The sequence below is a fragment of the Phalacrocorax aristotelis genome, chromosome 2, assembly GCF_949628215.1.
Source record: "Phalacrocorax aristotelis chromosome 2, bGulAri2.1, whole genome shotgun sequence".
In the NCBI taxonomy this organism is placed as follows: domain Eukaryota; kingdom Metazoa; phylum Chordata; class Aves; order Suliformes; family Phalacrocoracidae; genus Phalacrocorax; species Phalacrocorax aristotelis.
The window spans coordinates 55,039,820-55,052,780 of NC_134277.1; the positions used below are offsets into that span (position 1 = coordinate 55,039,820).

The 12,961-nt window shown below is 41.4% G+C and overlaps 1 protein-coding gene across 1 annotated transcript in view; it reads right to left on the minus strand.

The window, feature by feature from the left end:
• ITPRID1 (ITPR interacting domain containing 1) overlaps positions 1–12,961 on the minus strand; it is a 52,327-nt gene that overhangs the window by 24,776 nt on the left and 14,590 nt on the right. Inside the window, exons 4-8 of the mRNA XM_075083637.1 lie at positions 12,447–12,498; positions 11,568–11,654; positions 10,790–10,992; positions 3,973–4,565; positions 1,722–1,776 (exon numbers count right to left, since the gene is read on the minus strand). Coding sequence (XP_074939738.1) covers positions 1,722–1,776; positions 3,973–4,565; positions 10,790–10,992; positions 11,568–11,654; positions 12,447–12,498 — 990 coding nt within the window. The remainder of the gene's footprint in view (positions 1–1,721; positions 1,777–3,972; positions 4,566–10,789; positions 10,993–11,567; positions 11,655–12,446; positions 12,499–12,961) is intronic.

Below are 12,961 nucleotides of genomic sequence, written 5' to 3' on the forward strand. Positions count from 1 at the left end.
TAAATAGCATAGTCATTTTTCAGAGATGGACAAAGAAAGGAAAAAACATTTGTGGGTATGTTGTTAGCTTTTGAAATTTTTTTCCCCACTGGGCTATGTCCATATTATCTTTTTTTAATTTCCCACTGAATATTTGTCCAAGTGGTGTTTTTTCCACTGCACCAGTTCTTGGGAATTGCTTTTCTTTGTGTAGATATTCCTATGAGCAAGACTACTGATACGGGGGCATGTCTTTGTTCATGAAGATCAAAACATCCATCAGAAAACAAAATCAAAGTAACCTCATGTAACTCAGGCGACAAATCATACAGTCCGAATAGCAACAAGGACCTGACATTAAGCCCCCAAAGTCACTGGAGTCATGCATTGACAGACCGGACACATACAATCCTGCCAGAAGACGTGGCAAGATCAGCTGAATGCTGTAGCTATGCAATCTGTTACACAGTTAAAAAAACCACCTAGCAAAACAGCAAAAGTATGTTTACAGATCACTTGAAAACAAAAATAAACCCTCCAGGACTGAGAGATTCATGCTATACTCCATCACCTTTACTCAGCTCTAGCGTTTACTAAGAAAATTCCACACACTGATGAAAACACTGGCCTGGCTGAAGTCAGGAGAGCTTATGCCACTGCCTTCAACGGGCTCATGATTTAACTCCCACAAATCCAGCCGTGTCTCCAGCCAATAGCATCTGTGAATGACCAACACCAGTGGATATCTGAATTCTTTTTTAGATACCTGTGTATGAACTTGGGTTGCTTAAGTATTTGTGCTGGCTCCCCGAAAGTGATACAATGTAGTCCTCAAAAGGCGAGGGCTCACCAAACTTTCACCTTCGTCCCTTGCTATCTGCTTCTTGCTACTTACCAGACCTTTCACATTAAATTTCTGTCCCATTTAAAAAACAAAACGAAACAAAAAAACCTGCCAGTCCTGTTTTAAGCACTGGTTAGCAAGGGTCCCTAGAGACCAAGGCCAAGCGTTCCCTGTTCTGGAGGCTGAACAGCTGTTTCCCCAATACCGCCACCCCTGACAGCAAACGCTTCTCAGGATCCAAAATCAGATTGCCCCAAATGACAGCATAACATCTGGTCTAACAGCTTTGCTTTTAATCCTTTCATAGGCGCCTCAAATAACTTATTTTCTAACACATGACTCAATGTTATGTCAGCTCATGTGGTGATATTCTATGTGATATAGGAGTCTCAGATGATGGGGTAGAGGCCATGCTGCCACCAGAACGTCCTGGTTGCCTAGTCGTTGTTGAGTTGGGTACAGAGTGGCTGCAGAGCCACCATCTCCAGTCTCCTGGTTGACTTATTTCTTAGGGATCTAAGAGTTGGCTGATAAGGGTTTGTCTGAGTCTGGCAAATAATTCACTGAGTAGGAACAAAGCTTTGATGCTGCTTGGAAGAGTAGAGAGGTCTGCTTAAAGAATCAGGCAGGGACCCCACACTCTCAAAGCTGTGCATATGAGATGCCCTTTGCATGTGCACTCATTGTGTCTCCCTGATGAGCTCAGTACATTTTACAGCCCTATGATTTATCAAGTTATATCACCTAGACTGCTATGTATAGAATAATGCATCCAAATGCCAGAGGTGGTGGAAGCAGAGAGGAAAAATGGATTGCTAGGATAAGCTTCAGAAGTAGATACATGGGAACAGTATTTTAAAAACAAAACTGGCCAAATTATTTGTTTCTTAACACTCACCTGAAGTGGTGTCAGGAGCATTTTGACATTGAGTTTCGTCCTCAAAACTCTGAATCTGAAAAGAAAAGGATGAGAAGGAAAAATTTGTATTGATGGTAATGATTATGAGTGTACACCTAATAATGAGGGGGGAATAGGAGTAAAACCAAAAAAATTCCTAACATTTCAAAGTGAAAATATAAAATCTTTCAGATGATTCCTTTTTGGTTGTCTCCTCTTTAAAGTATTTGTCCTTGTCATAAACCAGGCTCCAGTTTCAGAACCTTACCAAACCTTGCTCAAAGTAATCAATACATAAAGTTTCCCAACATGTAAATAAACTAACAATCTTGTTTGAACAGCCTCAGAGAAATGTCCCTGGAAAAAAAAATATGACTTAGTAGAAGAAACCCAAGGAAATGTAACCATATGGAGGCAAATTCTTGCCAAAGAGTGTATACAAGGTCAGATTTTTTTTTCCTCCAGGAATGAAGACCCATTTGACTTTTTCATATTATCAAGGGGAACAGCATGTCATGGTGCTGCATAAACTCCTTCAGAAAAAAACCCTTAATTAATAGAAAAGGGGTTCTATTAGGTAAAAGTAACACTTGAACATGTGTGTTGGGTCTGCCCTCCATTGAGTCTTTAGCTCAAGAGATCTCTAAGCCCCTCATTGTCAAATGCTAGAAGAAAACAAGAGAAGGATCGCTCTATATGTGCCTGTCATTCTGTTCGCTATACATCTGCTGCTGGCCACTGCCAAACTAACAATTTAGGTGGCCCGATGGTTGCAGTACATGGTTCTTACAGCCTTAATTTAATGATGTGGTAGAGAATACTCAGAAGTTAAACAATATATATCCTGTCTAATTTGAGCATACAGCGTTCACTAAATTGTCTTAGACATCAAACTGGGGAGTTTATGATCATCTACATTTACTGCTCTGTCAATGTCCTCACTTTTGTGTGAGCTGCTAGTCACAGAGCTGCAAGTCCAGCATGCTAAGTGCTTTACAAAGACATATGGGCTGTTTTGGAACTATAAATTCGCTGTGCTGGAGATCTCTGAAAGACACCCTCTTCCCCACTGAGGCTGATATCAGGCCCGTGCTCTGATTCTTGAGTCAGCTCTGCTGACACGAAGGCTGCACCAAACCTTTTGCAGAAAAATACACCTTTGAAAGGACTTGAAATGATAAATATGCTTTCCTCGATAACAATGCCAGCACCTTAACCTGACCTTTTCCAGTGCTTTAAAAAATGGAAAACTTTTTTAAGACTCCCACCTTTTCCAGCTCCTCGCTGCTCGCTCCTCCCTCCCTCCCTCCCTCCCTCCCTCCCTCCCTCCCTCCCATGGTCACTATGTTTTCAGGGGGCTGCCAACTGTCCCATTTCTCCTCCTTTCTTTGATTCTTACAGTAGAGCCTAATTTTTTTACTCCTTCCTTTTCCTCATTCTTGAAGGATGGCTGGAAAGGGAAGAGTATTCCTGTCAGCATCCCAGTGGAGTCTGTATGATAGGAGAGTGTCCTCCCACAGACCTTTTTCTGCAGCAGTACAGCCAAAAAAACTGCTGCTCACAAAACAACTCTAGATGTAAGGAAGGGACTGGAAAGTGTCCTGGTCTCTGCTCCTTCATGTTGAACCCCCACTGACAATCTACTGTTGCTAAAACATACAGAGAGCTGAGTATCATGGACTTCACAGACTGGATATAAGAACAAGCTGCTGTTCTGAGTTATTCTGGTTTTTGGATGCCTGGCTTACAGAGCGATAAAATATTTCAAACACTGCTATAAAACCAAGGCTAATTTTGTGATGCAACTTTCTGAAAGAGCACACCAGAAAACGAGCTTGGGGGGGTTAAAAAAAGATAGGAAAAAAAACCCCAACCCTGTTTAATGACTGGATCTGTAAAAATATCCTTTACCATATGTATTAGTGTTCCTGCAACTTCCTTCTATAAAAAAATAACAACCTAGCACTGCATAAAACACATTGGCATGTTACACTATCATACTGGTTGAATGAATCCTACCTCAGTAACTTCAGTGCCAACTTTTTTGGCAGTATCCTAACACAAAGACAACTTTAAACAATCAAAACGCCAATGAGTAGTGTAAATACCAATGTTTTCCCCATAAAGCTGTTGCATGGTGTTTGTTGAAAGAATTTACTCTAGTTTCCACCTTGAAAAACAGAATCCAAACTTATACCATAAATATGGGTGGAGATACACTGCTAGCACAATACACAAAAATCCACCTCACCTCTTTGATTTCAAATGAGTCTGGCAGCTGGCAGTTTAGGTCGATCACTTTTTTGAGTGTGTGGGCCACAAGAAAAGGTGGCTCCTTTCTTGGCCTGTCTTCGGCAGGCACCTGCCATGCAGGAGAAAGGTGGGGCTGTTTTGCAACTAAGTGCAACGAAGCCGAGGCTTTCCCAAATGGGGTCAGTGGACCCAGGGATGTGGGACGTGCCAAGGCACCTTCGTCTCTGGGAGTTTGCTCCTGGGTCAGACAGCCCAATGTAACATGTGCAGAAAAGCCCACCTGGACTGTTCCCCTCTCAGCAATATCTGCACAAGAACAGGGTTGCTCTTTTCTGCTGGGCAAGTTGGCTTCGCCAGGTGCCAGCGAGCCCTGTTTCAGCAGCGTTGCTTGCTGAGAAGCCCTTTTCAGGAGGTGACCTATTCTCCTCCGCTTCACTCGTGTGACCACAGGTCTGCTCTTTGTAGCATCCAGGAGAGCTGTCTTATCACCGCCGGCGTCCTGTGCTTTGGTCTGTTGGGTGTTGACGTCAGTCAGCAAAGACGAGAGGGCACTGGTTACACGGTCAAGTACTTCGAGCTGTTGAAAACGTTCTTAAGTTTGGCAGAATGGAAGGCAACATGGTTATTAAAAAATATAATTTGAAATAATTAGGTACAATGAATATTCAAACTTGTCATTGCCAAGAAACATACTAAGTACCTCATTCAAAAGTGGCTAAATTTTTCCATTTGCTTCCAGAGTATCCATTCAGGCTACATACAGACGTCATTGCATAGTTCTTTATATTAGACAAACACTTACACAATGTTGAATTCATTGGGTCAAGTGCGGCTGCATACTGCTCTGTGTGAATAAAGGTTACAGAATCCAGCCTGAAATTCTCCGGTTGGCTGGGCCAGACTTGGATGCCATTTTTGAGGACTTATTAAAATTCATGTGAATAAAGTTATTAAAATCTGATCTCAAATGTTTACAGCTGGCAGCTGTCCAGGATAACTGCAAAATGCATATAGCCATTAATTGAAAAAAAATTGACCACAGAAGCTATGTTCTCATTTTCATAGCAGCACAAAGCAAACCACTTATCCCCCAGAAACTCATAGCTGATGTCGTATAAAGGTTCCCAGATTTTTTTCATTTTACTAACCTCCTGTAATTTCTGGGTCATTTTTCCATGGCATAACATCTAAAAAGAAGCAAATAATGCATTCTCTAAGGGATCCTGGAGATTTCCATCACTACAACACTATGAAGTTATTTACACAAAGAAACACAACACATTTGCTTGCATGTTTTGTCTGTACCTATCCTGAGGCAATTAATATGTCACCAGGGCTCCTCCTTCCTTGAGAGACTCATTGAGGACAGTAGATGGCAAAATGCTAACTTTCTTGGCTGCCATTTCTCTTAGAGAGCAGCCAAATTTACTGCATGCAGTCTGCATGCAGGCTATTGGTAATGCTGTTTCACTGACAATTAGACAAGGGGATATTTAACATGGATCTGAGTTGGTCCTTTGCATTGGGGACCAATACTGTGACATATAACTCCTGATAGTTACTGTATCTCAAGAATACTCCTTTTTTTTTCTTTGCCCAGACATTGCCTGACTTTTAACACTGGGGGAATACGTTATCGTTGCTGCCACTTTTTAAGATGTGGTCAAAGATTTCACCTGATGTTGTTTAAAGGAGTTATCTGATCTTTCAGTACAAACATTATACAGTGTTGTATAGTTCCCATTTACATAAGTTTGGGGTGTCAGAGTAAATAATTTTTGGTTTTGTACGTCCATTGTGCTACCACATGTTCTCCATGTAAAGCACATTTTATCCTCAGTATTTCATCTGGCTTCCACTACATCAGACACAAAAATGCCAAATGCTAATCTCCTTTGACTGAAAGTGGCACAGCAGTCTAGTCCTTCTTTTGATTTGAACCAGAACCAAACTTGCTGCACTTTGAAATAGTTTTTACAAACCACTTAGCTTTTGTGATTATTTCAAAGAGCTTGGGACACCTAAAGAACAAATCAAAGAGAATTATAAATGAACAACAAAAAAATTCCTCTCACTCACATGCAATGTAATACACTGATCATGAAGAAATTATGTCAGGGATAGCCTTGCTTCATGGACTATTTCTTTCCAGGCTAGCAATCCCTTAAATTTCTAGGTGTGGTCCCTAAGGATTGCACCTCAAATAGACAAGAGGTTGACAAGATCTCTTTAGTCCCTGCAGCCTGCTGCAAAATAGTCTCAAACCGTAGCACAGATGAAATTAAAGGACATAAACATTGATTCATTTTCATTAGCAACTTCAGCTGAAATGGCAAATGGCCTTGCTGTAAACAAGATCAATGAATCTTCAACAGACTCTGTATCTTTTATAGGGCTTCTAATGACTTTATGATCAACCATTTTATAATTTAGGAGGGGAAGCTCACAGTTTTGTTCCTCCTTCCTTAAATCTGGTATTACATGGGCTGACATAATTATCTACATGACAGATTTGGACAGTCTTCGGTAGGCCCACAGTGGAAAGAAAGAATGCATTTCCAGAGCCAGCAAGAAATTTTCAATCAACACCTTTTCCTCCACAGCAAATGGTAAAATTTTTGGGGAAAAAAAATTCATTGAGAAAACATAATCTGGGAGTGCAGCACAGACTGGGCTCCACCTGGCTGGAGAGCAGCTCTGTGGAAAGGGAGCTGGGGGTCCTGGTGGGCAGGAATCTCAACATGAGCGAACAGTGTGCTGCTGCAGCCCAGAAGGCCAACAGGATGCTGGGTTGCATCAAAAAGGGCATCGCCAGCAGAGATAAAGAAGTCATTATCCCTCTCTACTCAGCGCTTGTCAGGCCACACCTGGAGTACTGGGTGCAGTTCTGGTCCCCGCTATACAAAAAGGATGTGGACAGGCTGGAAGGGGTCCAGAGAAGGGCCACCAAGATGATCACAGGACTGGGAAGCCTGCCATACGGGGATAGGCTGGGAGATCTGGGTTTGTTCAGCCTTGAGAAAAGGAGGCTTAGAGGGGATCTCATCACCATGTACCGGTACTTAAGGGGTAGCTACAAAGAAGATGGAGAATCCCTTTTCACAAGGAGTCACATGAGAGGACAAGGGGGAACGGACACAAGTTGCTCTTGGGGAGATTCTGATTGGACACAAGAGGGCCGTCTTGTCTAGACTGCGCTCTTCCTAGAAAGGTTGGACTAGATCATCCGTGAGGTCCCTTCCAACCTGTGATTCTGTGATCTGAAATTGCTCAGTTTTTCTCAGGAAAAGAAAAATGAAATTTAAACATTGTCTGCTTTGTTGTATATGAAAATATTTTCATTTTTTTAGATTGTTTCAACTTCGGTCTTGGCAATACTGCCTTTGCTTGAATCAAAGCTGTACTTCAGAGAATGCATTTAGCAATTTACATTTCATTTCTCTTCCAGAGGTAGATTTACTGGCTGACATATATCATCCACAGAAACAAGACACCAAACCCCAAGCAGGTTTAGATATGGCAGTAAGGAAAGGTGATACTGAAATGTGGTGGGTTGTTTTTATTATTAAGTGTCAGATTGAAACACTTCAATATTTCTGAACTAAGGTGTGCACAAACTTGCAGTTTTCAAAGAATTTGGGGATCAACATATTCAGAAATATAAGTACTTTTCACTTAAGATAACTTCTGATTGTCAAGTGACTTTATTTCTTCAGTTAGAAAGTCAAATATCCCTCCTAGTGAGGTCAGTAAAATTTTCATCACTGGCAAATAACGGGGATAAGCTGTTCTTTTGCATCTGGCCGAGAAACTGAAAGGGGGACCAATATTTTTGAAAATACACCTTTATCTTTGTGAACTGAACCTTTTGAAAGCACTGTCAGATAATGCTAGGGAAACAGCACTAAAGGAGGGGACAATTAATAAATAACGCTATAACAATCCGCAAGTATTTTAAAAGGTCTAATCAGCAGTGAAGAAAGCCTAGAAATCTATATTCTTCACAAGCAGAGAAGAGCCAGACAGAAAAAGGAAAGGACTGCACTAGGAAATGAATGAAATATGAAAGTGGAGAGAGATCACTCTGCTATGGAAATCCTTGGCCTCTTTCACCTCCCTCTCCCTCTTTTTTCCTCTAGGTTTCTTGTCTGCCATATTGTACCTATAATCTTTCTCCTTATCTCTCAGTTTTTCAGAGTAACACATGTTGTACTAAATCAATTAACTTTCTCTGCTGATTCAGAGAATAGGAGAAAGTAAACTGACAATGAGATAACCTCTCAGGCATTCACTAACTCAGAATTAAACACTTCTTCCTTTTCCATGGCTAGAGACAAATGAGGGGGATTCAGACTGTATTTGCATTGAAATGGTTCAGTGATAATAAACCAAACAGGGTGACAATAACTGAATTCATCCAGCACATCTCTGGGAACAGTGGTTCAATACTGTCTTGAAATCTCTAGAGGTGGCACACGATCTGCCTCATTTTGGCACTTTCATTTCAATGCGCTGGTGAAATAGTCCTCAGACAGTAAGGAGTCTGGTGCTCCCTAAATTTTTCACGGAGCAGTAAATGCTGTGGACCTGAACCTTCTACTTCATTTACAGAGAAGGGTCTTTTTCTGGGTTGTCTTCTGGAGGCCTTCAAAAGCACCTCTTGTCCTCATTGCCATTACAGGGTGTGTTGGCTGCTGCTTTAGAAGAGCTGGCTCATTAGGTTCCTGAAAATGTAGGTGCAGTATTAGTACTGAAGGCGGCTAGATTAGGTCCCACTGTAGAGATGCAGTCCATTTTAAAATCTAATGAACCAGAATTTGCCACTCCTCCTTCTTGCTATACCTCACTGCAAAACCATTAGATGACCTAAAGTTGGCAAGATTGGAAAAAAGCAGTTTGTGAACAAATGCAATTGAGGTTATTCTTCAGGCGTTTGTATGCTAAACCTGTTACATCCCTTTTTAGCTGTATGTCCTCTCCTGGAACACCAGGAAGGTACTTGTGCAAGATTACCTACATGGTCACTGAGACAGATTGGCTTCTGAGAGGTGTTTTAAGTGGTGGCTGGATGATCACCCACAGGAGTTGCCCGACTCTCTCCACTTGCTATGGAGATGGAAAGACTCTACAGTGATTAAGCTCCCTGAGATGGTGCTTCAACTAAATGCCTATAATTTGGTGCAGTGAACCAGGCTGAGGTTAATCACCACATATATGGAAACACGTAGTCAGTGAAAAGAGAAGAGGTAAGTATCTCTGAAGGATGAATCCCACCTCTCTTGATTAAATATTCCCAGCCCAGGCACATACTTAGGAGGCCTAACCAGATGGTGTGAAAACCCCCTCCCAAACTGTCAAAAGCAAGATAATCTGTTTTGATGGACATCACACCCACCGAAAGAGAAATCCAAATCTTATCTTACTTCACAGCAACTCCCCCATACAGATAAGCCATTAACATGTACTAAAAGTGCTCCCATTGAGGATGACTGCAGGAGTCATTAAATTCACACCTTGGCTTACCGCTGCCTGCCTTCACTGTGCAACCTCCTTCCCTCAGAGGCTCTTTCTCTGCTCTCATTCCCTTCTAGTTCTCTACCTTCTTCCCTGAGGTCTCCATCCACCATCCACTCATACTGATTATCTCTGATCCCTCTCTCCCTCTCTCTCAGAGGAGTTACAGAGAGAGAAAGTGAGAGCTGAGAAACCTGTTTGATGTGTCAGTTTGCTGTAAATATTGAAATGTGTGCACGGGGCTTGTTATAAAGAGAGAGAGGGAGGGAGGAAGGGAGAGAGAGAGGGAGGGAGAAAAACACATTTTCCACAATGCTCTGACATTTCTGTTTCAATTCTTATTCCATCCATACTGCTTCCTTGGTGTAATTCTAAACAGGAATGCATGGGCTATGTGAGAGATTCTGCTTCACTGAGCATCTTAAGTAAACAGAAGATTTCAAGAGCCATCTGGCTATCATGTGCAGCAGACATGAGGGGAAATGATGTCAAAATTGGACTTTTCAGATGGGTGATACACCAGCGAATTAACAATGCTATTTTAATGCAGATATATCTTTAGGGTGAGGACCTTGTATTCATTTCTCTACTGCAAAATACACAAAATGAGAACTAAACCTTCTAAATGAATAAAAATCAAGACTGTGTCCTTTAAGTGTTGCAATTTTATTGTACCTATAATATGATCCTCATCTACATCTTAGGGCGTATTTGAACCACAAAACTATTAAGGTTCTAGTTAGGGATTTGTGGGTCTGATGCATAAGCTCTGGCAGCTCTAGTCATGGGAAGTTAAGATTTTGTCATCTGCTCTGCACATTTCCCTGTGAGAGGGGTCCTGATTCCACCAAGGAGAAAAGGGAATGCTAGCCCACAGCTGGCCTAGCTGAATTAAAAATCCACTGTATTGGCTTACACCACCATTGATGGCTAGTACATACTAATGTGCTGCTGGGGAAGCAGCTGAGGCAGTGAACCCATGTTCAATTCTGCAGCCCCTGCGACTCTGACAACAATCTCTGGTGGTGGGGCAGGTTTTACAGGGGATCGGCAGTTATGTTTTAAAATACTACAAGCTGGTAGCTTCAGTACCTAAATCAGAGGCCACAGCTGAGGAGAGCTGTCAGCAGTCACATTAGGAGGTATCATTGCCACAAAGCAGTATATGAGGATCTTTGATGTCTCCTGAATACATGTCCCTTTTTCATCAGTTTCTTTCATAAGCCTCTTCTTCCCTACCCTCTCAGTCCCCATGTTATTTATGGCTGAAACTTCTCCTTTTGCCAAAAGTCTCTCCTTACCATAGAGATTTGGCCTCTCAGTGTCCAGTCGCTGCTTCTGAGCTTCCAAAAAGACTCGGATATTGATCCCTTTTGCTACAGAAGCACCACTGAGGAACCGAGGAGGGATTTTAGTGCAGACATCAGGTTCTTCTGTACCAAACCCCAAATCAAGCAGAATCTCCACTGGATCCTTTTCCCACAATACCAGCCATTCAGTGATGCTGTGGTGAAAACATTGGGATTATTTACACCACTGTCTTGGTACCACTTTTCTTTTGCATTAGCTATCATATGGTCTTGTTTTTATTAAATAATTCTCTTCCCTTCCTCTCCCATCTTGTGGAGACTACTACTTAAGTGAAAGTAGTAATTTTCAGTCCCATTGCTAAGAGATTAATACATGTTCCTCCACCCAGAGGAATTTGGTGGCATTGGATCTAGATAGGTTAGCAAGAAGAACATTAATAAAAGGTTCACAGCTCTGCAGACTCACTTCTCTCTAGACACAATACAGAGAAGGCATGCTGCAGCTGCCGTAAGACCTCACAGTTGTTTACCTTCCAGTGGATTCAAAACCAGTGGTTTCAGGTAGGTTTTGATTTTTTCTGGTACAAATGCATTTGAGAGCAGACACCTGTTATTAAGAAGTTTATTTTGATCTTATTAAAATAAGTGAGAACATGCCTTTTACAAACTAAGACCCTGACTGCATACTCAAAATTATACTCGCATTTGTTGATCCCTAGGTGGGCTAATACCTTCTAATCCCAGCTGGAAATACCTGGAAATAACTAACCTCTGGGGTACACCAGTGAGCGAATGGGAAGAGCTAAGGCTCTTGCATCTTGACATAACCGGACTTTCTGAAAACTCTTGCAGGGACCTGCTTGGAAAAAAGCAACAATGAAATGTGTTTACTCATGTGCTCCTCTGGGATGTCATTATAATTTCCTCCTAGAGTAAACATTTGCATTTTGTCTTGGTTTATAATGATACATAATAGCAATGCCTTAGAAGAAGTGTCGGTATGAGAGTGTGGCAATACGCTTATTCTCGAGAACAGTATGTTACAGTAGGTGTGAGAACGTAGGTGTGAGGTACCAGTAAATGCTAATTATAAAGGTGGCAGAATGGCTCACTTTTGACAGATGGAGAATCTTTGGGGAACCTTTAGGGAGCACGGTTTCTCTAGCCACCTACTTCAAGAGATATAATTGCTCTTGACAAAGTTTTGTAGAGACAAGGCACAATGAGTTTCAGCAGCAGGAGTGGCACCTGAGAACAATTCTGTGCTTTGCTTCTCGTTGTGTTTGTATCTCCTAATCTGCAGAGAAGTAACTGCTTTTCAGAGCCTGCTCGCCACAAAAGGAATATCCTGCAGCATGGTAGTCTTTCTCAATAGGTAACTTAACTTTACCTACCAAGATCAGCAGGAAATGTTTATATACAGTGGAAGCATTGCATTGATCTTTTTTTTTTTATCATTGCATGTTATCTACCAGCTCACATCTTAGACAGGACCTAGAGGGATATGTAGATTTTTGGACTAACACTGTTGTTACCAGTTTGAGAGAAAAAAACCCAAAACATCAAAAAAGAAACTAAAATTCCTCCTTTTGTCAGAAAAGGAAGAAATAATAATTTATGACAGATCTCTATGGTGTATGACACCTACCTCCTGTAGCTTTGCATAGTCATTTGTACCATTTCTGGCACTGACAAGGAAACTGCAAACAAGAAGTAATAAAAATAATTCATTTTCTTACCCTTTCCCCCCCTCAAAACAGAAATGTGCCAAACTAGAGAAAAACCCCAAAGACCGATCGCATTATATGAGGAAACATCTTAGCCTGAGTGGCAAGGTTGCAGAACAATAACATTGTGGGACGCTGAACTTACAGCGTATGTTAGTTGCAGGTAAATGCAGCACATGTCAATAAGAAAGGGAAAACAGGTGCCTTTACATTTCATAAACCAGTAGCAGTACACTCTAAGCCTATGCTATCTAAAAGTAAGCACTATGAAATGGGTTCTACCATTTGCTGCAGAGCCATTTAAGATATACATCGAGCAAATATGGTGAAAATAACTTTTAATCCTTGATTTTTTAGTAAAAAATACAATTAAAGGATATTATTTTGAATTCTCATTTAAGCACATACTGGTACAACTTTTTTGCGTATAATAGTT